Source organism: Pelecanus crispus, chromosome 2 (genome assembly GCF_030463565.1).
Source record: "Pelecanus crispus isolate bPelCri1 chromosome 2, bPelCri1.pri, whole genome shotgun sequence".
Lineage (NCBI taxonomy): Eukaryota > Metazoa > Chordata > Aves > Pelecaniformes > Pelecanidae > Pelecanus > Pelecanus crispus.
This window is the reverse complement of record NC_134644.1, coordinates 9714435-9739609: the sequence shown is the minus strand read 5'-3', so window position 1 is coordinate 9739609 and position 25175 is coordinate 9714435. Positions and strand designations below refer to the sequence as shown.

Here is a 25175-nt window from a genome sequence, read left to right as displayed (position 1 = left end):
CGTGGTACTGTCATTTCCCGGGGATGCCAAGTATTTTACAGGGCGCTTGCTCCCGTAGCGTGGCATCGGCAAGATTCCCATCACCTCTCTTCCCCAGCTCCAGGTTTACGTGTTTATCTAGCAGAGGTTTGCCAAACGCTGCCTGCCAGAGCATCACACCACCGGCTATTTAAAGTCTTGAAAAGGTGAAACCTGTTGACAGTACGTGAGATTAAAGAGATTTTCTTTTCCGTTTTCAGATCCTTTTTAACACGACGGGTGCCTGAGAGCCGGGCTCGGTTACGGCTGGCGGTTGCCCTCTGGAAATGAATCCCCCAAAGTTTCTTCGTGAAGTCAAAAGGCTGCTGGAACGCCTGGCTGCAAAATCACCTCGCTCATAAATCGCCACGGAATTTACCCCCCCACCCCCTGCAAACAGCTGAAACTACGAAATACTTTGAACTCGAGCTCAAACGCCCAGGCGTGCCATGCAAAGACTATATAAACACATAGGGCTATATAGTCCCTAACAGCACCGCTCCATCGCAACGTCTGAGCGACACCGTTTGTATTTCGTAATAAAGTGGGTTGGGTTTTTTTTTATTTATTATCATTATTATTATTATTATTTAATGCAATCCTCGAGAATTGAAACACACAAAATGCAGCGAGACTGTTCACAATGTTGAGAGCACAGCTGTAAATTGAAACATTCATATTTCATCCGACTATAAATATTTGATACTGCAACTGTAAAATGCACGTTTTATAAACTGGAGAGAAGAAAAAAAAAAAAATCCTTTGCTTTCTTGCTAAAAGGCAGTGTCATTTCATCCTGGCTCCTAAGCAGCTGATGATTATTCACAGAATTTAAAATTACAGTTTTTATTTTATAGTTGAATTCTTTCCTTTTTTTTTAAGTTTATACTACTATGTACAATGTGTGTCTATTCTAGCTGCAAAATAAAGAGGCTTTAAGGCAAAGCGAGAAGTTCCCCCCCCCCCAAACAGCGTCGCAGGAGACCCCGTTCCTGAGCAGCCGCCCACGCACGCCCAGGCCCACGCGGGACACAGCCCCCCCGTCCCCGTGCCGTGGGGAGCGGGGCACCACGCTCTGGGAGCAACGGGTGAAACGCAGCACAGCGCCTCGAACCCCCAAAAACTCCCATTACAAGGAGGTGCCCGCGTGGGGAGGGGGGCGTGGGGAGCCACACCCCCCCCCCCCCACGGTGCCACGAAACGTCGCGCTAGCGGCGACCGCGCCATGGGATGGGGATGAGGATGGAGGGGAAGAGGAAGCTAAAAATACTACTTTTTTTTTTTGGGGGGGGGGGGGTAAAACACTCCCAAATGCTTCGGGAAGGCCGTGCCGGAGCGGAGCCGGGTCCTGCTCCCCCTCCGCGGGGGGCGGCCTCGGGCTCCCGCTTTTCGGAGAGGGGGTCCCAAAGTTTTCCCAACAAGTTGTGGGTGTGTGTGTAGCGGGGGGGGGGGGGGGGGGGGGGGAGGGGTGTCTAACCCCATCCCTGCATCCCGCATCAACGCCTGCATCCCGTATCCACGCACGCCCGTGGGTCCGGCTGGGGGTGATGAGGGGGTAGGGGCTCAGGAAAGGACCCCGGGCACGTTTCAAGACGGTGCTTTGAGATTTCTCTCCCTATCGTTCCTTCTAGATATATTTTTTCTTTTTAAATTAAATTCTCTGCGTCTATCCCCAAAGCCAGCCCCAGACGCACACATCCCCCAAAAAAGAAAAAAAAAAAAAAGAAAGAAAAAAAAAGAAAAGGAAAAGGGGAGGGGTGGGGGGGAAAAAAGGTAAAACTCATAGAACAAATAGGAGAACTATTTATTCAGTTCACAGTCGTGTGAAATGCAGCAATAAAAATCTTTGGACTTCAGCAAAAGTTGTTTTTAATTCTTTTTTTTTTTTTTGAATTTCAAAAAACAGCGTCCAATGTCCATTAAAACAGCGCTTAAGTCTATAAAAATGTAACTTAAGCATTTAAAAAAAAATCATAAAGATAGCGTCTAAAATTGCCATACAACTGAGAAAAAAACAAAACAAAACAAAACAAAACAAAAGAAAACAACAAAACAACCGGCCCAAACCCCCGAAACCAAAACCAAACAAAAAAAAAATCAAAAAAATATTTTATAATCAGATATCTCGGATTTTTACACCACCTTACCTGTAAATTATATATACATAGAATATTGCAGAATTATATCTAATACACAATATTTTCACTATTAATGCTGGTATAATCTTTATACACTGGCCCTTATGTTTCTTTTTATTTTTTTTTAATTAAATTATTGCATTGTATAAACTTTGACTGCAAACGGCCCCCCCCCCTCCCCTGCCTCCCTCCCCCCTCCCTCCCTCGCCCCCCCCTTGGCTATTCACTGTCCGACTTGCCGTCTTTCGCCGTGGTGGAGTGGTTGTAGAGCCCCTGGGCCATGAGGTGCACTGCCAGGGAGTTCTTGCTGCCCGTCGCCTTCTTGATCTTGGCTCGTTTGTTCTGGAACCAGATTTTGATCTGGGACTCGTTCAGCCCGAGCTCCTGGGCCAGGCTTTGCCGCCGCTGCTCCGTCAGGTACCGGTTCGTCTGGAACTCGGCCTTGAGTCTCTGCAGCTGCTCGGCGGTGAAGGCGGTGCGCGGCCGCTTGTCCTCCTTGTTGGGGTTCTTCTTCTTTGGTTTGCGGGAGCGGGGACCTACGGCCGGGAGAGAGGAGAAGCACCGGCACGTCCCGCGTGGGGCAGCCCCGCTCCTGCCCGCGTCCCACGCTCCCACAGCCCCCCCCGGCCCCCCGCAGGAAATAGAGCCCCCGCTTTGTGCCTCCGCGCCCGGGGGATGCTCGGGAGGCGGCGGACGGGGAGCCGCAGCCCCCGGCGTCCCGCAGCCCCCGGCGTCCCGCAGCCCCCGGCGCCCCGCAGCCCCGCAGCCCCCGGCGCCCCCGCAGCCCCCGGCACCCCCGCAGCCCCCGCATCCCCCGGCGCCCCCGCAGCCCCCGCCGCACCCCTTCCACCCCAGCCAGAACCGCATTTCCCAGCCCTCACCACCCCGGGGGGGCCGGCGCGTAAAGCCTGCGCCAGAGGCAGCGGCACGGAGCTGAATTTTATCCCCTGAGCGGACGGTTTGTTGTGTTGTTTTTTAAGGAAACATTTTTTTTTTTTTTTTTTAAGGAAACCTCTCTACTTTTTTTTTTCCCCTTTTTTTTTTTTTTTTTTTTTTTTAGGGGAGGGGGTCGCGATAAAAAAAATGGAAATCAGCCGCCTGTTTACATTGCCAGAAGAAATCCGCCGCTTTGCTGCAGTGCCCATATGGCGCTGCACGGCCCGATCCGAATCGCCGGGATTATTCTCGGGAATATTATTCTCGGCAGCACAAGGAGCCTTTTCTGCCCGGGCCGAGCCATTGTGAGGATGTATGTTAATTAAATATTAACAAAGGAGAGCGTTGGAGAACAATGGAGTAAATTCCAATTCAGCCCTGAATATTACCTCTGAGCAAGAGTTTGTTTTCAGACATTACGAACTCATTTTCAACTCGTTTTACAATCTCTCCTTCAGCTGGCCGGCTCTCCGGGTGAAAATCCTAGCTCGCTGCTTTTGTAAGAGAAAAACCCGCATTTTTTTTTTTTTTTTTCCCTTTCCTGGGAGCAGATCTCCTGCGTGGTGCTTCCCATGCCTTCCCCCAATGGTTTCTACTTCTTTTTAACGAGTGTTTCACCAATCTGCCGGGGCCAGCCCTGCTCTCCTCGCGGTAGCAGAAGGATATTTTAGCCCCTGGCTTTTTTTTTTTTTTTAAATATTTTCAATATTTTTCTCGATAATTTCAGGAGGTTCTGCCCGAACCCTTGCCAAGAGACAGACCCCGCCAAAGAAGTTCCCCGGCTCTTGGAAATGTCCCCCAGCCCCTACAGAGCTGACCTGCAGAACAGGGGGGGGAAATTAAAAGAAAGAAACGAAACGGCGGCCGCTCCGAGGCCTCTTTTAGAGAAATAAACGATCGCGGATCGGGTTTGGCTAAAAACAAAATAATCAAAGCGAGGCGAGGCCTGTGGAAATCCACCCTCCCCTCCCCAAAACACGGCGCGGGGGTATTTTCCCGGCAGGGAGAAGGGCAGGAGGATGAGCGGGGAGCCCAAAGCCAGATTGCGGGGGTTTTTATTTTGGGGTTTGGGCTTTTTTTTTTTTTTTCTTTTCCCCTTCCTCTTTGCTAAAACCCGGCAGTTGGTGGGAAATGCCCCGAGCCCGGGCGGCCGCGGCTCCTCCGCGGCGGCGGGGAGGGAGAGACCCCCCGCTCCCCCCGGCTCCGCGCATCCCCAGCCACCCCTTCCTCTCCCCGCATTTTCGGGCGGTTTTAAGCAACACCCCACTCCAAAAAAAAAAAAAAAAAAAAAAAAAACCAAACCCAAAACCGCAATGCCAAAAATAAAGACAGAAAAGGAGGAGCGGGGCGCGGGGCGCTCTCCCCGCCGCCCTCCCGGCCCCGCGGGCGGGCCGGGCGCGGCGGGAGCCCGGGGAGGGGGCGCGGCGGCGGGGAGCGGCGCGGGGGGCAGCGCTTACCTGAGGAGGGCCGGTCCGAGTACCGCGTGCAGTAGACCCAGGCGGGCCAGAGCATGGGCTGGTTGCCGGCGTTGGAGCTGGCCTGGGAGCTATCCGAGTCCGAGCTCACCGACAGGTCGCCGCCGCTCAGCCCCCGCGCTTTCAGGGCCGCCTCCAGCGCCGCGGGGTCCCCCCCCTTCTTGGCGGCGCCGTGCAGGGCCAGCCCGGCGGGGCCGCCCTCCCCCCGGCCCGGCGAGCCCGCCCCGCCGCCGGGGAGCGGAGCCCCGGGGGCCGGCGCCGCGGCGGGGCTGCGGCGGCTCTCCGCGCCGGGCCGCCGGGGCTCGCCGCCGGGGCCGCCCGCCTCCTTCCTCCGCCCGAACTCGGGCCGCAGGATGTTGTCGATGAAGAAGTTGGTGATGCGGTGCGGGTGCGGGTGGGGGTGCGGGGGGTCGCCGGGGGGAAGCAGCAGCCCCCGCCGCCCGCCGCCGCCGCCGCCGCCGCCGGGCTCCGCGTCGCCGCCGGACTCCTGCGGCTCGGCCGCCTCCTCCCGGGGGCTCCGGCCGCCCTCCTCCATGCTGCGCGGCCGGCCCCGCCGACGGCTCCGCTGCCCGCCCCGCCGCCGGCCGGGCGGCTGCCTAGCGCTGTTTGTTGGTGCTCTTGCAGTCGGTTGCTCTTTATTTTAATTTTTTTTAATATATATATTTTTATATATATATATATATACACGCACGCACAGGTGTCTATTTGCTTTCGTTTCTCCTGGCCGCGCCCGGCATTCAAAATCCAGAGTTTGCAAAAAAAAAAAAAAAATTAATAGCAATTAAAAAAAAAAAAATAAAGAAACAAACGCAGGGGGACCCCGAAGCCAGCAGCCGAGCCTCCACGAGTTCCAACTTTGCCAAAAATCAAACCCCACACGGGCTCCGGTCCTCCCGCCGCCGCTCGCCGCCTCCTGCCGCCGCTCAGCCGCTCGGTCCCGCGGCGCGCTGCCGCCCGCTCCCCCCGCCGCCGCCGCCGCCGAGCCTCATCCGCCGCCCCCGCGGAGGAGAAAAATCAATAATAATAATAAAAATAATGACTGGGGGTGGTGGTGGTGGGGGGTGCTTAGGGGGGAAGGAAAAAAAAAAAAAAAAAAAAAGCGGGTGCCGGGGCGGGGGGTGGAGGCGGGCTCTCGGGCGCCGGTGTCCCGCCGAGGGCAGGGCGGTGAGGGGCGTCCCGCGGGGCTCCGGCCGGCAGCGCCTCGCCCCGCGCCGCCCCGCGCCCGCACATGCGGGGCCGCCGCGGGTGGGGGCGTCCCGCCCTGCCGCCCGCCCTGCGCCGCCCTGCGCCGCCCTGCGCCGCCCTGCGCTGCCCTGCGCCGCGCTGCGCCCCGCCGGCCGCCGCCGCGCCCGGGCACTTCCCGGCCGGATTGTTGTCCTTTAGGTTTTAACGGGGCCCCCGCCGCTGACGTCGCCGGCCCGGGCGCTTCGACACGTGCCTCGGGCCAATGGCGAGGCGGGCATGCGCACACGTGGTGCGGGGGGCGCCGCTAAGTGACAGCGCCCGCGCCCCTCCCCCCCAGCCGGGCCCGGCCGCCGGGGGACGCGCGGGGGGGAGCGGGGAGGGGGGGAGCCCCGCCGCGGGGCGCGCACCCCCCCCCCCAGCGCTGGGTTATTGGGGTTTTTAATTGCCCCGCTGGTTGGGGCGGGGGGGGGGGCATCCCAGAATTCCTTGCAGAAATGCATAAATAATATTCAGCGAGCGGCGGTGACACAAAGCGGGTCGGGGGGGCCCGGGCCTGCGGGCTGGCCGGGGGGCGCGGCGCGTCCCCTCCCCGCGGCGGCGGTAATTGACTCGTCCCGCCCGGCCCGACAGCAGCCTTTCGCCTCCCCCGCCCGCCCCCCGCCACAACGCCTGCCCGTCACCCTCCGGACCCCCCAAAAATCCCTGCTGCTTGGGACGGGACAGCCGCCGCTGCCGTTTGGCCGTTTGGTCTTTAGGGAGAAATCCCCCCGGAACAGAATCAGGGAGCCAAGTGCGGCTGGATGGCCCGGGGGCGCGGGGGGGGCTGCGCCGGCCGGGGGCGCGGATGCTCCGCGGGGCGCGCAGGAGGGGGGCGCGGAGGGGGCGCGGGGCCCTCCCGCCGCAGCCCACCCGTTGTCCCTCGCCGGGCCCGCCGGCTGCCCCCGCCCCGACGGCGCGCACGGTGAGGGGCTGCGCGGCCCCGCCGAGGGCCGAGCAGGGCCGGGCCGGGGGCGGCTCGGCTCCGGGGGCCGCCGCACCCCGACCCCCGGCTCTCCCCGCCGCGTGACAGTTTTATTCGGAGGAGGCTTCCCTGCGGGTGACAGGGACGGCTCCCCGCCTTGAAGGGAAAGGGACAGCGAGCCCTTCCTCTCCTCTTCTTCTTTTCCCTTTTCTCTTCCTTTTTTTTTTTTTTTTATTTTCCCCTTTAGTCTTTCATTTTTATTTTATTTTACATTTCTTTCCCCCTTTCCTTTGTATTCCGCAGCGGGTCGGGTCCGTCCTCGAGGAGCAGCGCTAGCTGATCCAAAGTTGTTTTGCTCAAACAAGCACCTAGAGGTTAATTTCTTCAAGCGCCCCATGAAAAGCGATTAGCCTGTCTCCCAAGAAGTATTTTCTAATTACTTGGAAGCTCTCGCTTTGCTACTACCCCATAATTAAACGTGTTCAAGGTGCTGCACTCCAAATATTTCGCTCCCGGGCGGACCCAAGTTACGGATAAAAACTTCAAACCTCCTCGGACCCCGCGGTACCTGCCCGCTCTGCGGCAGGAGCTGCCTGCCGCTGCCACCTGAACGTCCCCATTCGTTGTCCCGCTCCTTGGCGGGGATATTTTTACCCCGCACCGGACAGGGAGCAGAATTCCTGAGATAAACTCCGAAGCAGGAGATAAACAAAGCTGTACAAAACAATTACTGCATCTGCCTGTCCTCTGACAATAAGCCGGCACCTCAGGTATGCAGAGGCAGCGGGGGGGTGTGGGGGTGGCGGGGGGTGAAGGAGTGAGCTGGTACCTAACCGAGGAAATCGGAATGATTTTTTTTTTTTTTTTTCCCCAAGGTTATTTTTATCTGGGAGTTCAATCTCTGTAGAAACATTCCCCAGCAGCGCATCTCCCCGCCGGTCTGCGGGCGCCCCGCCAGCGGCATCGCGGCGTGCGGGGGCTTTTCCTCGGGAACCACTGCGGGTCACCGGGAGAGGTGGCTTGAAAATGGGGTTTGGGCTTCGTTTGCTTCTTTGCTTCAGCCTCCCCTCGCAGCCCTGATGCTTCCTAAGGTCGCCTCTCCGTACGCCAGCCAGATTTCTTTCCCTGCGATGCTCCCCGAGTAGTTTCAACGAGGTTCAATCCGCGCTGCCACCCATTAAAAATATCTATGTTTGCCCTCCCGCAAACGGGCGAGTGCGTGGGCGCAGCTCCGTGCGGACCCCCCGCGCTGTGCTTTTTCCTCGGTGCTTTTGGCACGGAGAAGTTTAAAAGCGGGATGACAACCCGGGAGCCCGGTGTTGGGGGGGGAGGGAGGGAGGGAGGGAGCGGCCGGCCGACCCCTGCCCGCCTGCGGGGAGCGGGCAGCGGGCAGTGGGCAGCGGGCAGCGGGCAGGCTCCGGGGCCGTTCGTGCCGCTCTTCCAGCTTTTCCCCACACTCGGAAAAAAAAAAACAACCCCAAACCCCGAGGTGCTGGGAAGCCAAAACGCCCAGAGCGGAGGTGGAAACCCAGGGAGAGTCTGCACCCCCCCCGTCCTTCCAGCGCGGGGGTGGCTGCCTGCGGACCGCCGGCACCCGCTGCATTTCGCCGGGTTTCACCTCGTCCCCCCGCTTCCAGCCCGTGCCGCCGGAGGGGGCTGGCGGCGGCGCGGCCCCCCGGGCACAGCCCGGGCACACCGCCGCGGCCCCCCGGGCACAGCCCGGGCACACCGCCGCGGCCCCGCCGCCCCGTCTGCCTCCCGCTTCCACCCGGCACCGACTTTATTTGCGAGCGGTGCCGTTTTAGGCGGCTTTGCCAGCGCTTTGGGGCCGGTGGCTGCGGGCGGAGGAGAGGGGAGAGGTGGCTGCTGCTCCCCCGCCTGCGGGCTCAGCCTTCCCCGGGGTCCCGCAACAATTTGGGAAGGGGGAGAACCAGCGGCGACCCTCGCCAAGCCCCAGCCAGGCGTTCCCCGGAGCCGGAGGGGGCGGTGAGCTCAGCCATCACGGCTGCGTTTCCCCCCAGTGCCGCCGGGTTTTCGCTGCACCTCCGCCAACCAAAAAAAAAAAAAAAAAACCAAAAAACCCTAACCCCAACCAAACCAAGGATTTTCCCAAATCCTCCCCGTGACAGGCCGGACCAAGGGCGCTTTGCGCATCCCGGCCACTCCACGCGGGGAAGCCTTTCCCGTCAGCGGGGGTGCAGGGGCGGGTTGGGAAGCGTGGCTCGCTGCCTTGCGGGAAGATGCACACATCCTACGAGCGGCTTGCGGCGAGGGCAGAGCCCGCCGCTGCCGCAGCCGGCCCGGGCCGGGGCTCCCCGCGGAGCGGCCGCGGGCACGGGCGAGGGGCGCGGAGGGTGCTCCGAGGGTGCTCGGGAGCGAAGGGACGAGGATGGAAGTCGGAGCCCCGACTCGGAGAGCAGCTTACGGCCACGGCTGCCGTCCGCAGCACGGCGTGGCGGGGGGGGAAACTCCCCCCCCCCTCCCCGCCTCCCACGGGAGGGAGGGTGCGCGGGTGGGGGGCGAGAGCCGGCCCCTGCCTCGCCCTGCCCCTGGCCCTACCCTTCCCCTGCCCCGGCCCTGTCCTGTCCCTGTCCCTGTCCCTACCCTTCCCCTGCCCCGGCCCTGTCCTGTCCCTGTCCCTGTCCCTACCCTTCCCCCTGCCCGGCCCTCTCCCCGTCCTGCCCCTCCCCTGCCCCTGCCCTTGCCCCCCGCAAGGCACCGCGCACATCTGCCCCTCCCCAGCTCGGCGGCTGGGGCGGCGTGCGGCCCTCACGGCCCGGATCGAAACCGGGCAAATAACGATAACAAAAAGAAGACTTTCGCCAAAATTCGGTGGAGAGCCAGGCACAAGCTAAATGCCAGTCCAGAGCCCAATTATATGATGATAGTTGGCGGAAAAAAAAAGCGAAGCGAAGCGAAGCGAAGCGAAGAGAAGAGAAGAGAAGAGAAGGAGAAAAGGGGGAGAAAAGGGGGAGAAAAGGGGGAGAAAAGGGGGAGAAAAGGGGGAGAAAAGGGGGAGAAAAGGGGAAAAGGCGAGAGAAGCGAGGGAGGAGAGGAGAAGAGAGGAGAAGAGAGGAGAGGAGAGGAGAGGAGAGGAGAGGAGAGGAGAGGAGAGGAGAGGAGAGGAGAGGAGAGGAGAGGAGAGGAGAGGAGAGGAGAGGAGAGGAGAGGAGAGGAGAGGAGAGGAGAGGAGAGGAGAGGAGAGGAAAGGAAAGGAAAGGAAAGGAAAGGAAAGGAAAGGAAAGGAAAGGAAAGGAAAGGAAAGGAAAGGAAAGGAAAGGAAAGGAAAAGGAAAGGAAAGGAAAGGAAAGGAAAGGAACATAGAATGAAAAAGAATAGAATAAAATGGAAAATAATAGAAAAGAATGAAAAAGAAACAGGAGAAGAAAAGAAGAAAAAAGAAAGAAAAGAAGGAAAGAAGGAAAGAGAAGGAAAGAGAAGGAAAGAGAAGGAAAGAGAAGGAAAGAGAAGGAAAGAGAAAGGAAAGAGAAAGGAAAGAGAAAGGAAAGAGAAGGGAAAGAGAAAGGAAAGAGAAAGGAAAGAGAAAGGAAAAGATAAGAAGAGAACAGAGAAGAGAAGAAAAGAGAAGAGAAAAAAGAAGAGAAGAGAAGAGAAGAGAAGAGAAGAGAAGAGAAGAGAAGAGAAGAGAAGAGAAGAGAAGAGAAGAAGAGAAAAAAGAAAAGAAAAGAAAAGAAAAGAAAAGAAAAGAAAAGAAAAGAAAAGAAAAGAAAAGAAAAGAAAAGAAAAGAAAAGAAAAGAAAAGAAAAGAAAAGAAAAGAAAAGAAAAGAAAAGAAAAGAAAAGAAAAGAAAAGAAAAGGCAGAAGGAAATCCCAAGGGTTTCCCCGGGCAGAGGCAGTGCTCGCTGCAGCGCGGCCCGGATCCCTCAGCTCTCTGCGGCGGAGTCCTGGTCCGGTCGCCCGGGGTCAGCGGGGCCTCGCCAGGACACTGGGTGGCACTGGGTGGCACTGGGTGGCACTGGGTGCCAGTTCCCTCCCCGGGGTGCCCGGACTTTGTTCTGCCGAGCGGTCGCCTTGCAAACCCACCAGTCCGAAGGGCAGCCAGGGGCGAAACCCCCAGCTCCTGCGGGAAAGTTTTTTGGCCTGTGCAAAGAAATACTTTGTGCCCCCTTTTTTTTAAAAAAAAAAAAAATTAAATTAATAATAATAAAAAAGCTGGCAGCGAACACGCCTGCCTGTGTCTCTGAGTTGCACCCACAGACGCTTTGCAAAGAGGGAGAAAACCGTCCCGCATTTTCCGCCGCCTGCAGCTGGGTGGGACGTGCCCGGTTCGGCCCGGTTCGGCCCGGCCCGGCCCGGCTGTGCCCCCCGGGGTGCTCCGGCCGCGGCTGCGGGGGTGCCCCGGGCTGGGCGGCCGCCCCCGCCCCCGCCCCCCCCCCCCCGGCGAGCACCGGCGACACCGGCCGGGGCCACCGCCGGGCTCGCCGTTCCCTCGCCCACCTGGAGCTGCGGAGGCAGAAAAGCTTCAAATAAGTGTAAAAATGGTTTTCCGAAACCTTTTTTTTTTTTTAATTTAATCTTCCCAGCGCGGCGCACCCCCCGCTGTTTTCCACGCACTGTAGCACTATATACAGGCGCACGCACGGCACCTACACGAGCGCGCACGCACCCGTATATCGCGACTGAGGGACGCTTCCCCGCTCCTCCCGTGACTCGGAGGAGTTAATCCGGACAGACACAACAGAAGCTGTTGTGACGGTACAGTTCGGCAACTCTACACCCACCCCAGCATTAGCAGGGGCTGGGGCGGGGTGCTGGGAGCAGCTCCTGCACTTTCCACATATGCGGCTAATTCCCCTAAACTCCCTTGGATTTACACCTCGGCATTTACTCACGGTTAGAATAAAGCCGCCGCTCTAATTAACTAGGTAATTTCCACTCCAGCTCCCCACCGGATAATCAACTTTTATGGTCTCTCGAAGGCTGTTTTCCAGCTGTTGCGGACCCGGCCGCCCAGCCGTGCTCACCCCGCACCGCCGGGGCTGCGGGGTCGGGCAAGCCCCGAGCGGGGTGCGGGGGGGTCCCTGCCCTCCCCGGCAGGACCGGGGCTCTCTGCCCCTTCCCCATCCCCCCCGGCCAGGCGGAGCCGGCCCCAGGCTTTCCCGCAAGCGGGGGGTACGGGGGGCTCCGGTCGGCCCGGTGGTGGGGATGCTGCCCCGGGGGCGGGGGGTCAAGGACAGCGTCCCCCTGCAGAAGGGACGGCGAGGGCAGTGCCGGGGGTTGGGGGGGCGTTTGCCCCGTCCCGATAAAGGGGCGCAATTCCCTGGGGTGCCCCCCCCACCCCTCCCGGGACGCCGGGCCGGGCCGAGGGGGCTGCCCGCAGCGGCGGGGACGCGGCCCGGACACGCTGGGTGCACGCACACGCTTCATTTTCTCAGTGTTTCCAGGATTTAAAAAAAAAAAAAAAGAAAAAGAAAAAAAAAAAAAACAACCAAACCCCAAACAGAAAGCAAACCAAAACACCCCCCCAAAACAACAACAAACAAAAAACCTGCTATTCTCAGCGGGGGCTTCCCTGCGAAGAGGGGAAGCAGCGCTGGCGCCGCACCCGGGCTGGGTGCGGGGCGCGGGGAGGGCGCTCGCCCCCGCCTCCCCGCTCTGCGGGGAAGTTTCTCGGGGAACACGGACCCCCCGCCCCCGTCCTGCCCCGGCGCTCGCCGCCCTCCCGTCTTCACCCGCCCGCTGCTGGGAGCCCGACACCGCGCCCCTCCGCGCCCCTCCGCGCCCCTCCGCGCCCCGCCGGCCGGGACGGGCCGCTCCGCTCCGCTCCGGCTTGAAGGCCGGCGGGGGGCGGCGGGGCCGGGGGGCGGCGGGGCCGGGGCAGGACGGGGGCCAGGTCTCCGCCCCACGCCCCCAGCACCGGCGCCGTGCGGGGCGGCTGCGGGGGAACGGAGGCGGGGCAGCCCGGGGCGGGCCACTTCCCACCCCCCCTTCCTTCCTTCCTTCCTTCCTTCCTTCCTTCCTTCCTTCCTTCCTCTTTCCTTTCCTTTTCTTCTCTTTCTTTTATCTTTTTTTTTCTTATTTTTCTTCTTTTCTCTTTTTTCTTTTCTTTTCTTTTCTTTTCTTTTCTTTTCTTTTCTTTTCTTTTCTTTTCTTTTCTTTTCTTTTCTTTTCTTTTCTTTTCTTTTCTTTTCTTTTCTTTTCTTTTCTTTTCTTTTCTTTTCTTTTCTTTTCTTTTCTTTTCTTTTCTTTTCTTTTCCCGTTCCTCTTCTTCTCCTCTTCTTCTCCTCTTCTTCTTCTCTTCTCTTCTCTTCTCTTCTCTTCTCTTCTCTTCTCTTCTCTTCTCTTCTCTTCTCTTCTCTTCTCTTCTCTTCCTCTTCTTCTTCCTCTTCTCTTCTTCTCCTTTCCTCCTTTTCTCCTTTTCTCCTTTTCCTTTATTTCTTCCTTCCTTTCTTCCTTTCTTCCTTTCTTCCTTCCATCCTTCCTTTTCCTTTCTTTTCCTTTATTTCTCTCCCTCTCTCCCCTTCCCTTCTTCCCTTCCTCCCTTCCCCTTTCCCGCAGTTCCCTCGCTCCCTGCTCCCGCCGCTCCCCCGGGCTATCGCAAACCACCTCCTCCCCGTGCAACCGGCGGGGCCGCAGCCGCTGGGCGGGCGGGCAGGAGGGCGGCGGCGGCAGCGCGGGGCCGGCTCCCCCCGCCGGGTCCCGCCACCGGGGCTCCCGTCACCAGGGTCCCCCCGCCGGGTCCCCCGCCGGGCTCCGGGGCGGGGAGGGGGGGCTCGCCGGGCGGGGCCGTGCCTGCCCGCGGAGGCATCCCACGCAACATTCCCGGCGGGAGCGGGAGCGGGAGCGGGGCTGCGCCCCGGCGGCGCGCCGTGCCAGCCCAGCGATCAGAGCCCGGCTGTGCTCCAATGCGCCGCTCCAATGCCGCCGGGCTGCTGAGGCGGGGGCCATTGAGGGCCTGCCAGTTCCGCACGCAGGCCTGGGAGAATAATAAAAACCCTCCGGAACTTCAAAGCCGGGTTGCGGGGCGGCAGTGAAAAGGGTGGGATCTCCCTTGCCTTCCTCGTAGGGATTTTTTTACAGAGGGCAAAGAGGGGCGAGGGCCAGCTCCAGCCCATCGGCAGGGTGTCAGGGCTGGGCGCGCTGCGGGAGCGCACGGTCCCGTGGCGCTGAGCTGTTGCGCTCCATGGGTAGATATTGCCTTGCTCATTATCTTTGTCCTCTAGGTTTCTTGGATTCCTGGGATGTATTTATCTTGTCTGTCTGGGGCTGCTTCCCTAAGTCGCTGTATAAATTGAAAGGCTTCCCCCCCCCCCCCCCCCCACCTTTTCCTCCCCTCCCCAGCTCACCACCTTTTTTAATTAAAGCTTTTAACTTGCCTGGTGTTTACTGTCTTATGTAAAGTATCTAAACAAACAGACCCGACCGAATACAAACACCAAAAGGGAGCCGGCCCCCCATTCTTACCCCTTTATTGTCCAAAAAAAAAAAGCGCATCTCCCCATGTCATAGTTACAGTTCCAAAAGGAAATTGCTTTTATTTGTAAAGGAGGCTTTAAAAAGCAGTGACATGAAGGGGAAAAGCTCCTTAAGGGAGGAAGGTCACGGGGTTAGGGGCGAGATTAAAGGAGCGATCTTTCCACCTCGCAGGGAAAGCAGCGCTGGAGCCTCCCCAAACCTGGGAGAAGGGCTGCTAAGGGGGGGGGGGGGTGGGTGGAGGGGGCGATGCTGGGGGCCGGGGCTGGAGGAGGCCGCTGGGCCCCAGGCGGTCCCTGGTCCCACACAGGCACCTTTCAGCTGTCAGAGAAGGGAGCGGATGCAAAGAGGTGAAATCCCTTGCTTCAACACCCAAAACCTCACATCCTCCGTGTCATCCAGCAGGAAACATCACGGTGGGGGAAGCGGCCCCTCCGGAGCTCCGGCTCAGGCGGGCGGTGGCACACGGAGGGCCGGGGGGTGCAGAGGGCGATGGGTACGGGGGGTCCTGCTCCCTGCCGGGGCTGGGGGAAGGAGGCCGTGCCCTCTCCCCGAGGCTGGCTGGCTATTTGTGGTGAGCCGAGCCGAGAGATGGAAGGGGACAGGACCACGCAAGCGATCGTCCCCAACCCTCTCTTCCCCTCTTCTGCATCCAACCGTGCTGGCTGCCTTTTTTGCTGAATAACGGTCCCTCGTGAAGGCAAGTCAGCGTGAGGGATGCGGGGGCACTTCCCTTCGCCTCCCTACAAAGGCGGCACCCTGCCTGGTCTCAGGCATGAGCAGCAGCCCGGGGCTCGGGGGTCAACGCCAACAAAGGCGGCTGCATCCCCCCCGCGTGGCCTCTGCCTGCAGGACCCCTTTCCCTTTCCCCTGCCCCTCTGGGTGGGCACAGCCCACTCCCCTCACCAGTTCCAAACTGGGTCTGTGCCCAACCCTGCCCTGCGCAGGAGCCCAGGGCCATTTCTGCAGGGCAGCAAGGGGAGGGAGACGCAGCGCCGGTCTCGCCGTGGATGGAAAATGTCTTTTCCACAGCTAAGAGGGATGCAAACATCCCTAAGAGGTTTCTTTGCTCTAGCTGGCGTTGGGTCCCAGACTGTCCATCTCCTGTGCTTGGGAGATCCCTGGTGATAAGTGATCCCCACCATTGCAAGGGAAAGCGCCAGTGGTGTTACTTCCCTTGCTCCTGGGGTGCTGCCAGCACGGGTGGACAGCTGCATTTCTCTGCAGCCCTGGGGAGACATTCCAGAGGAAGGGCATTTGGAAGGAGAGCCGGAGGTGGCCATGCTTCCCCCTGGGATGAGGATGGAGAGGGGACCACATCTGCCTGACCCATTCAGGGTTCCAAGAGCAGCACTGTGCAGTTACCTCATCACCACACCGAGCTCTGAGCATCACCAAGACAGGGATGCAGGGACATTCCTGCTCAGGTTGCATGGGAAGATGCGGGATGTTTGCTGGGTGCAGTGTTTGAGGCAACTGCTAGTGAGGTGGCAATGTTCTTGCTGTGACCCTGAGCAGACCGCCTTGTCCCTCCATGCCTGTATGGAGAGGATGCTCACGCACCATCTCTCCCACCCTTTCCCACAGTCTCAGGGCTCTGTGACATTTGGGTAGCACGTAGCTGGCGCTCTGCGGCTTCTGCTTGGCACTGCCAGTCCCCAAACCTATTCTCGCTTGCTTCTCCAGAGTGCAGCGGCCACATTGTGCTCAATATTCAGAGAGCATTTGCAAACATAGAACAAGAATGGATGTGTGGGATGCTGCTCTTCTCCTAAAATATGTGCATTTAAATTGTCTGAGGGAATTACTGACATTAGCCCGCTTTGTTTTTGGGTTTTATTAGTGTCATTCAACAAACATCCCCCTGCAACCTGGGTAGTGAATGCCCAGCTGTACTCACTGGAGACGCCACTCAGCACTCCGCCTGCCACAGCAACTGCTTGGAGATAGTAAATGCATCCACCCTTTCATTCGCAGGCGCTGGAGCTGCATTAGCTTTTGCAGAGGCGGCTCCTGTGCCCCTCTGAGGCCGGGTCACAGCTCCTCTGACTTGGGGACTTCCATGCCTTGGAGCATCTGCAGGCTGTCCTGTCCTGCGGGATCCCTCCCAGCGGCGTGGACTCTTCCCACTCAGGCAAACACCAGGGGCTCGTGTGGCCCAGGAACCTGTCCTTCCCTTTCCCCTCACCTTTCTGCATCACTGGTTTTATAGAAAACCACAGGATAGACCATAAAGTCTGGCACACACAACTCACCGAGAATTGACTGGGTATCGGTCGAGGTTTAACGTGGCAGGCAGCTAAACATCACGCAGCCATTGACTCACTCCCCCGCACTGGGATGGGGGAAAGAATCAGAAAAAAGGCAAAACACATGGGTTGAGATAAAGGCAATTTAATAGGACAGAAAAGGCGGGAAAATAATAATAATAATGATAAAAGAATATACAAAACAAGTGATGCACGATGCAATTGCTCACCAGTTGCTGACCGATGCCCAGCCAGTCCCTGAGCAGCAATCGCTGCCCCCCTGCCAGCTCCCCCCGGTTTCTATACTAGCATGATGCCATATGGTATGGAATAGCCCTTTGGCCAGTCTGGGTCAGCTGACCTGGCTGTGCCCCCTCCCAGCTTCTTGCGCACCCCCAGCCTCCTCCCTTACAGGGCAGTATGAGAAGTTGAAAAGTCCTTGGCTTAGTGTAAGCACTGCTCAGCAACAACTAAAACGTCAGTGTGTTAGATCAACATTCTTCTCATCCTAAATCCAAAACACAGCACTATACCAGCTACTAGGAAGAAAATTAACTCTTTCCCAGCCGAAACCAGGACAGTATCATAGATACACGCTGCTTCTATAAATATTTATGGAGGTACAGTCAGCCTCGGTGTGGGCAAACACAAATGTAAATAATGCTGTACACTCCTAGCGTGCTACGGATGGTGCTGTGAGAGGGAATAGCGGTTCCTTGTGAAATCAATTTAATGAATCAATTATAGTAGGAGGGAAATAATCCCAGCAACATTATTATGGCCAATACCAGGAGCATTGCAATGACAGCTGGGTTATCCAGTGAGCCTCTGCCTGGGAGCATGGGCACGGGGAGAGGAGAAGGGTCCCTCCACAAGCTTCCCAGTGGAGGAAGATGAAGACAAGGAAGATGAAGAACCACCAGAGGAGAGATGTGGTTGCAGGTGACAGAAATGAGAAAAAAAAAGGGTTGGGTTTTCCTGGCTGTTGCACACAAGGATGTTGTGATAACTGGGATGGTGGCTGTCACAGCAGGGAGAGGCACCCTGGGCAGAATGGCTTGCTTGGTGAGGGGATGATGAGCGAGAAATGGGTGAGCTGAAATGGATGGGCTTGGGTGGGAAGGGATGCTGCACGCCCTGGGGCCCTCTGGTATAGAAAGCTTGTTTTCAAGTGGTTTTGGTCCCTAAATATCTCTGTGCCCTCAGCTAATGCTGCCAAACCCTCCCAGGACATGGATGTCTTGCATTTTTTCACCTCTGCCGGAAAAGGGAAGAGATGAAGAGTTCTGGGATGAAATCTCCATTTCACAACAGGCTTCCTCATGTCTTTGAGTGAATCACTTCATCTTTCTCTTTCCCTCTGCTGTGGCAGAGTGCTCTCTTCTGACCAGGCCTCTCGTCCATGCTCCATCTCTGGCACCTTGCTGAGTTACGCTGTGACCCCTACAGCACCGAGCAGCCTATGGTTCACAGTTTCTGCAGCTGATGATCAAACGTCTTTCCTAAATATGGACAAAGTAGATCCACACGTGTTGGTTTTGTTTGAGTAAAACCAACAGTGGTGCAGAAGGCCAGTGCAGAGGCCAAGCAACTCCTATGTCCTTGCAAAAGCGTGTGGACCTTTCAGGTGCCTCTAGGCTGAGGAATGCTGTGTGCGGCTCGCAGAGATACAGCACAGAGGATGGGGGGAACTTCACTGTCTGTGGGCATATTCCTGAAGTCATTCTCGACCCATAGGTTATTCATAAGCATTTCACTGGGAGTGTGCAGTAGTTCACAGCATTGATGCATGCTGCTGGACACATGGGTCATGTTAGTGCTGATCTGCCCTCAGGTGTGAACGGTACTATCAGAACCAGGTCGGATTTCTGGAGATCTTTTCTAGCTTATAGTTTTCTCTTTGCAGACATGTTCAGCCAGGTAATTAATCTGTTCAGTCATGTAAAGAAAGTAAAGGCAGAAGAAGCAAGAACACAGCCAAAGCAAATTGGATTTTTTTATTTAAGTGAACATTTCAGGATACTTTTTGAGCTGTCTATCAGCTCAAACAGTGAGGATCATCTTCTTTAGCTGGATATGGTCTTTGCAGAACTTCTCTGTGTGCTGATTCTGTGTTTATAAACTGAGGGGTATTTTGACTCAACAGCTCCAAGGCTGTTGGTAGAGTAGAAGGGACAAAGGAAGGGGTGATTTGTTGTCTGAAGAGTTGATCAACCCAGTTTTGGCCAAACTGCTTTCTGAATAAAGACTTGAGAGGCAAGAGCTGGACTTCCACACCAGGGGCTCCAGCAAGGGCATGAAATCTGTGTACAGCTGCAAAGCGTTGTAGAAACCCAACTTATTTAGCATCTTTAAAAGCATATTCCTAGCAGTCTGATCCTTGACCTTACAGTTATTTTCAATTAATTAGTCTATCAGAAACTATTTTTGTCCTTGCTTTCCCTCCTTCCCACAGGTGTGCAAGGCCATACATGGCACTGTGCTCCTGCACAGAGCAGTATTGTTTTAATGAACTTTTGGGCGGATGCTGTATTGCATTAACATGGCACATTAGCATCCATTAATATGAGGCACTTCTGCATCATCAGATTTTTTTTTGGCATCTTTTCCTATTCTAATTAATGCACTGAAGGTGTGGGAAAGAAAACTAGTGAAGTGCAAGGGCCAGGAGTGTGGTTGTTCAACCTCCCTATTGCAATCAATGGTTGTGTCTTGGGGGTTGGATCCTGCTCCTTATTACATTGCCCACAATCTGGAGTAGCTCCATGGGGCTGAACCCCTTTCACTGATAAACCCGTGTGATGGGAGCTGGTGGAGGTCTGGTGTAGCTGAGGACAGGCAGTGGGTAATCAACTGGGCTGAGAGGGCATGGGTCTAGCTGGCAGCTGAGTTGAGCAATAGCATGGGGCTGAAAATAAAAGCAGGAATTTTATGGACCCTTGAGCGAGGGAAGGACCAATATAACAGCCCAAGACTGGACACTAACTCAAAGCACCCAGCTAGGAACGTCAGTGTGTTTTGGAGCATCCCCGTGGACTGGTGTAGGTTTGGTTTTTATTTAAGCTGGTGACACTTCAAATTATTGCCATTAAAACCCCTTGCTCTGGCTGCTGCTACTGAGCAGAAGCCAGAAAGGGTTTGAGGCAAGAGGCAGTTGGAGCCTTCACAAAAGCAGCTGCAGAATATCGAATCGGAAAGAAATTAGGACAGCAATTTCTGGGAGCTTTGAAGGCAAAGGCTGTTTGTTTAGCCTTAAAGGAGACAGGCTGCTCCTGTTGCTGCATCGCTTGCCTCAGCTTGGGAGACATCCTTCATGCTTTCTAAAGGCGAAGGCCCTGCCAAAAGAGGAGGAGAGGCTGGGTTTCATTTGTTGTGGGGTGTGGTGAGGGGAGCGCGGTGCCGTTGTAGGGTCCCTCGCTGCCGGCGTGCCCAGGCGGAGGTCAGCAGGTCGCTGGGGTTTGATCTGCCCTGATCCCCCCTCACAGGGAAAATGAAGCGACAGGAACTTTGCTCCAGCACAGTGGCCACTTTGAAAAAATGTTTCAGGCAGATAATTTATCGGGTTTAATTGCTCTTTAATCCCCCTGATCGGCCTGGCGTGGAGAAATCCCCTCTGAATGGGGGAGCCTGTTTGAAAAGGCCCAGGAGGGCTGGGAGGGCTGGAGGGAGGGTGGAGGGCTGGAGGGAGGGAAGGAAGGAGGGAGGGAGGGAGGGAGGGAGGGTGGAGGGCTGGAGGGAGGGAGGGAGGGAGACCCCCTTGCTGTGCCCATGCAGTCTGGCCCCTCTCTGCAGCCTGGTGCCCCGGCGCTGCTGCCCACAGCCTGCATCCCCCTTTAGTGATTTTATCAATGGATTAAAAAGCCCCATGTCACGTCCCCTGTCTCCTGCCTCCTCCTGTGCAGAGGAGGCCTGACCAAACTGCATTACTGCAGCAAGTGTGCAGCTGGGGGCTTCCCTGACCATACCCAGCCAGAGACCCTGGCAGTGATGAGCCAGGGAGGTGCCCACCCATGGTACCAGCACCCCAGTGCAGATCCCCCCGGCTCGCCAAAACAGCAGGGACTGATGTCCTCCTTCCCCGCCGTTTGGCGAGGTGCCTCTCCTCTGCATGCTTCTTGTTGTTTCCATGCTATATCCTGGGCTTTGTAAGGATTTCAGAGGAGGAAATGTTTTGCACTCTCTGTAGGAGCTGTACCTCTGTGCTCTGATGTAGTTACACGTGGGGGAATGACTGATTTCCCAAGAAGGGCAGCAGATGCACAGGCCTCACTGGGTATGGCAAATCATCATCCTCAACATGGGACAAAACCTCCTTTAACACCCCACTTTATTTCTATCCAGTGCTCTTGGCCAAGGTCTGAGTCTGGAGGCAGGAATGAGGGGCAGTGCGGGCTCAGAGCATCTCCAGCACAGCTCTTTTCCTTTGATCTTTATCTCCCCCAGGGATGTCAAGGGGGTTTCTAGTGGAGTATCTCCAGCTGCTTTCGTGGGATGCATTCAGCCTAAATACAGCAAAGCACACTGTCCATAACCCAATCAAGACCATGAAATCATCCAGTCTGTGCCATGACACTGAGTGCTCAGAGAGTTATAAAACTCAAATAATGTTTAAAAGAAACAAAAGCTAAACTGAAAAATGAGTCTGTATGTCTCACCTCTTGCCATTCCCCTTTGGCTCTTCATGGCCAAGCTCTGCTGTCTTGTACACTGGTGTAAATCAAGAGTGCTCCAGGGGTGAATTGGATTCGACAGACACCAGAGTAAAACCAGACCTCAGTTCAAAGGCAGGTAATACTCGCCATGTGTAACCAGCAGAGTAATCTGTGTAGATTTATCCTGGAAATAATGCATGTTTTCTATTTCTTTGGTACAGAAACCTGCCCAGCTAAGGACTCCTCCTGCCTCTGCAACATTTATTATTTCTATTCAATGTATATGAGACATTTCCTTTCAATCAAAGTGCTTACAGACAATTTCACCATGCTGGTTCAAGGTATGTGTTGCCTTTTATCCCGTAGGTATCATTCTGGTTTTATTACACATTAAGCTGAGTCCAGACTTTTGCTCGCTTGGATACAAGAAAAAAGCACTCCAGTTAATTCCCTACATTATAATATGCTACTGGGAACTTGAGTAGAGAGTCTACAGGCTCCCAAGAAAATTAACCCAGGCTTTTCACTCGAGACTTCATTGGTTTTAAATCAAGATCACAAACCAACTATAGGCAGGTTAATGACAACTAGAAGAAAAAAATTGCACTGATGAGCCTAAAAGGCCCCAAGGTACATTACCACAAGACTGATTTTTTTCCTCCAACCTTCAGCAATGCAAACTCCCAAGGAAAACCTTAGCAGTGCCTAAAATATGCAATGCAAACAAGATTGCATTTACTCTTACCCGTGGCATAAAAAATTACCCAAGCTTCTTCCAAGCCAGAAAAGCCTTAAATCTTTTATGGAAATTGCTGTAGCTGGAGAGGTGTAGATCTACCCTGACCATCCAAAGCTGCAGGGAACCTCAAGGACAGGTTGCTGTGCTTCACCAAAGGAAAAAACCTGGTTGCAATGATGCTGCTAAAGAGCTTTGTGCTGGATCGTGTGAAGGAAGGGGACATTTCCATCCTAGAGTCAGTCATGTTTCAGCACAGCAGAATACAGGGACTCTGGCTGAACAATTCATTTAGGAATGGGAATAGCTGTTCACTCTTGGTTCAAGGTGAGCTGCGACCATGAGGTCCTGTTCACTCCAACACACTGGTGGCTCCTTGGAAACTGCATTTCTGGGCTCAGTGACCATCAGAGCTATGAGCTATAAAAAGACAAGGGACCAGAAATCCTCTTTTTTTCCTTTTCCAGTGGTTGCTCTACCTGTTCAGGTGGGCATGGGAGCAGTGGGCACCAGCCACAGAGGTCTGAAAAAGTGAGCATCGTCTCTCCTGCAAGCCCATCTCCAATGCTGAGGCAGGGTTTGTCCCACCACATTGACCCCACGAGCTGCCAGCAATGAGCTAGATGCTGGAAATCGGCTTTTTTTCTGGGTGAGATGGTTTGATCAGGGAATTTCTTGCCAGTGAAGTGACACACTCCTCCTCATCCATGGCAATGGACTGGTCTGCAATCAACCAACCAAATGTTCTCATGTCCATTTTCCCAGCAAGAAACCAGGGAGGTGACAGATGAAGTGAAAGACAGACCAGGAAAAGAATAAAATAAACTCAGTGTCCTTAACCCACCCCTACTCCGTGTTGTAGGCAACAAGATGGCAATGCCATAATTAATTCCCTTGGAGCATCCCCACAGCAAGGATCCCACACAGTGAGCCCACATGTCCCAAAAGTAAACCCCAAAACCATTAAGTCGCTGATGCAAGGCCAAGCTGAAGTCTGGATGGGCTTTTTAACCCCAAAATTCATTTACAGAGGAGCTTGCATGGAAAAAAAACCCTTGGGTTTTCTGAGTAATTCAGTTAGGAACAGATTTTCCCTCTCTGTTCAACCATATCATCCTGTTAAATCCAGGTAAATGACTCCTAATGATGGTGATGTAGGAGAGCAGATTCAGAACCTCTAAAACCTCCTATTTTTAGAACAAGATCCCAAATTCTTGACCCAACATACTGTAATTCCTTCCCTCCACACCTCTTCTGTGGTTGCTTCCTAATGGAGATGCTATGTTTTCTCTCTGTATCAGGAACTGCATGGAGAGACATTTTGTCCTTGTGACTGACACAGAGTGTCTAAAGGCTGCTGGCCTTTCTTCTTCTTCTTCTTCTTCTTCTTCTTCTTCTTCTTCTTCTTCTTCTTCTTCTTCTTCTTCTTCTTCTTCTTCTTCTGGCAATTTCTCCTTTGGCTGATGAAACCCTCCCTGAGGCAGGAGAGTTTTGCTTTCCCAGGCAGCAGGCTTGCCAGGTGTGCTTCCCCCAGCCTCTCGCTGCTCTAATTATCAGCATGAGGACAAACAGCTGAGAAGCTGTGAATGGGGTCAGCTCCACCTGAAAAAAAAATTAATATATCATCTCTGAAAACCCCAGGCCAAGACCTGAAGGCATGGCGTGATGGGCAGCGATGGAAGTGCCCAACTGGCCAAATGCCGGCAGATGCATGGCGCTGCTGACCCCAGGGAAATGTCCGACCTCACTTTCCACATAAACACCAGTTTACTGGAGGGAAAGAAAAGTGGGGTTCCGAGGCATCACTAGCATCACCACATTCTTCAGTACTGAGGAATTAGCCAAGTGAAATTCTTAGGTGATGGTACGAAACAGGCAATACTTTGTGCTCTTTGGGAAAATGACCCAACATGGGATGAAGAATCAGTGCATCCCTTCTGCTGCTTCTGTCTTCTCTCCAAATGCATGCTACACTGTCCTGCCTGCAGATCCAGGCTATCCATACGGGGTCCCAATATATGCTGGAAGTGGAGACCCAGTCCTGTGACCCTACCCAATCTGAAGAGAAAAAAATAAAGCAGATGAACATATAGCTAGGACCGTAGCACTAAATATCCTACTGGGTCATATCAGACAATATCATAGAATGGTTTGAGTTGGAAGGGACCTTACAGATCATCTAGTTCCAACCCCCCTGCCATCAACAAGGACAGCTTCCACTAGATGAGGTTGCTCAAAGTCCCATCCAACCTGGCCTTGAACATTTCCAGGGATGGGGCATTCCCACAGCTTCTCTGAGCAACCTGTTCCACTCTCATAGTGAAGAGGGTCGTCTCTGTTTGCTCAGGTCTGTGGAGACTGATGCCCTTGTGTTTTCCTTCCAGGTTTTCCATTAAGGAGAAACTCTTTATTGAATTTGTTTTGGAGGACCTGATGACTTTCAATGGGAAAGGGCAGAGCAGGACACAGAAATCAGAGATTACATGAGGTCATTTCATCTTGACAGGCTGCTGCCAATTCCTGAGCTTGATCTTTATGCAAAGACCTAGAAACTGTGTCAGGCTCACTGTAATGTTTAACCCCCTATGGAAAACACTTGCTTCCACTGCTGTTGGCTTAACTAGGACCAAACTAGGTTTTAGTCATAATTAGCCCTAGCTCCAGCATGGCAAAGGCACAAACTTAAACTGCTGCAGGCACCTTTCCTGGAGGAAAGCAGGCATCCCCTCACCATGGCAGACGATGTTGATGAAAGACCAGCTGAAAGTGTCTGTGGGCTGGAGCACATTGCTCTGAAAAGCAATGCAATAGTAACACAGGCACCCTTGTGATGACGGGTTTGATTATTTTAAGGAGCCTGCATTGTCAGAGTGAAGCTATTGTGAATTAATTTTTTTTGGTGACGGGATCGAAGTCACAGTGAGTCTGGGGCTTTTCCAGCCTTCGCCATTTGAGCAACCTGCGTTGGATACATGGAGCTGGCAAATGAATTGTGAACAGATGCTTTGGAAAATTGGATCATTTGCAAAGTGTTTAAAATACTTCCCACTGGCCCCTTGCCGATTTTGACATCTTCCCCACTTTGAGAAAACATGCAGGTACGTCCCCAGCCATTGTCCTCTGGGTCCTTTCCAATGTGATTGGCACTGAAGGGGTGGGGGGCTTTGCCTGCCACAGGAACTTGCATCCTCCCCATCAGCCCATCCACCAGGGGAAATGTCACCCACTCAGCCTGGCTGGGGGAGCAGAGGTGGCCACTGGCACTTCTGGGTACAAGACACAGCCCCAGTTTGAAGGCATTTTGAATTAATGATGGTAAATGGCTTGTTTTAAATGCACAGCCCAGCAGCAACTGGAAGTATTTCTCCTTTGCTGACACACTTTGCTGCTA

The 25175-nt window shown here is 55.2% G+C and overlaps 1 protein-coding gene across 1 annotated transcript; it reads right to left on the bottom strand.

Annotated features, from left to right (window-relative positions):
- Positions 1-2375: 2375 nt before the first annotated feature.
- Positions 2376-5102, bottom strand: EN2 (engrailed homeobox 2). The gene is made up of 2 exons (XM_075706369.1): positions 4550-5102; positions 2376-2692 (listed from the first exon to the last, which is right to left on the bottom strand). Exons 1-2 carry the CDS (start codon positions 5100-5102, stop codon positions 2376-2378), a joined length of 870 nt encoding a protein of 289 aa, XP_075562484.1.
- Between the last annotated feature and the right edge of the window lie 20073 nt (positions 5103-25175).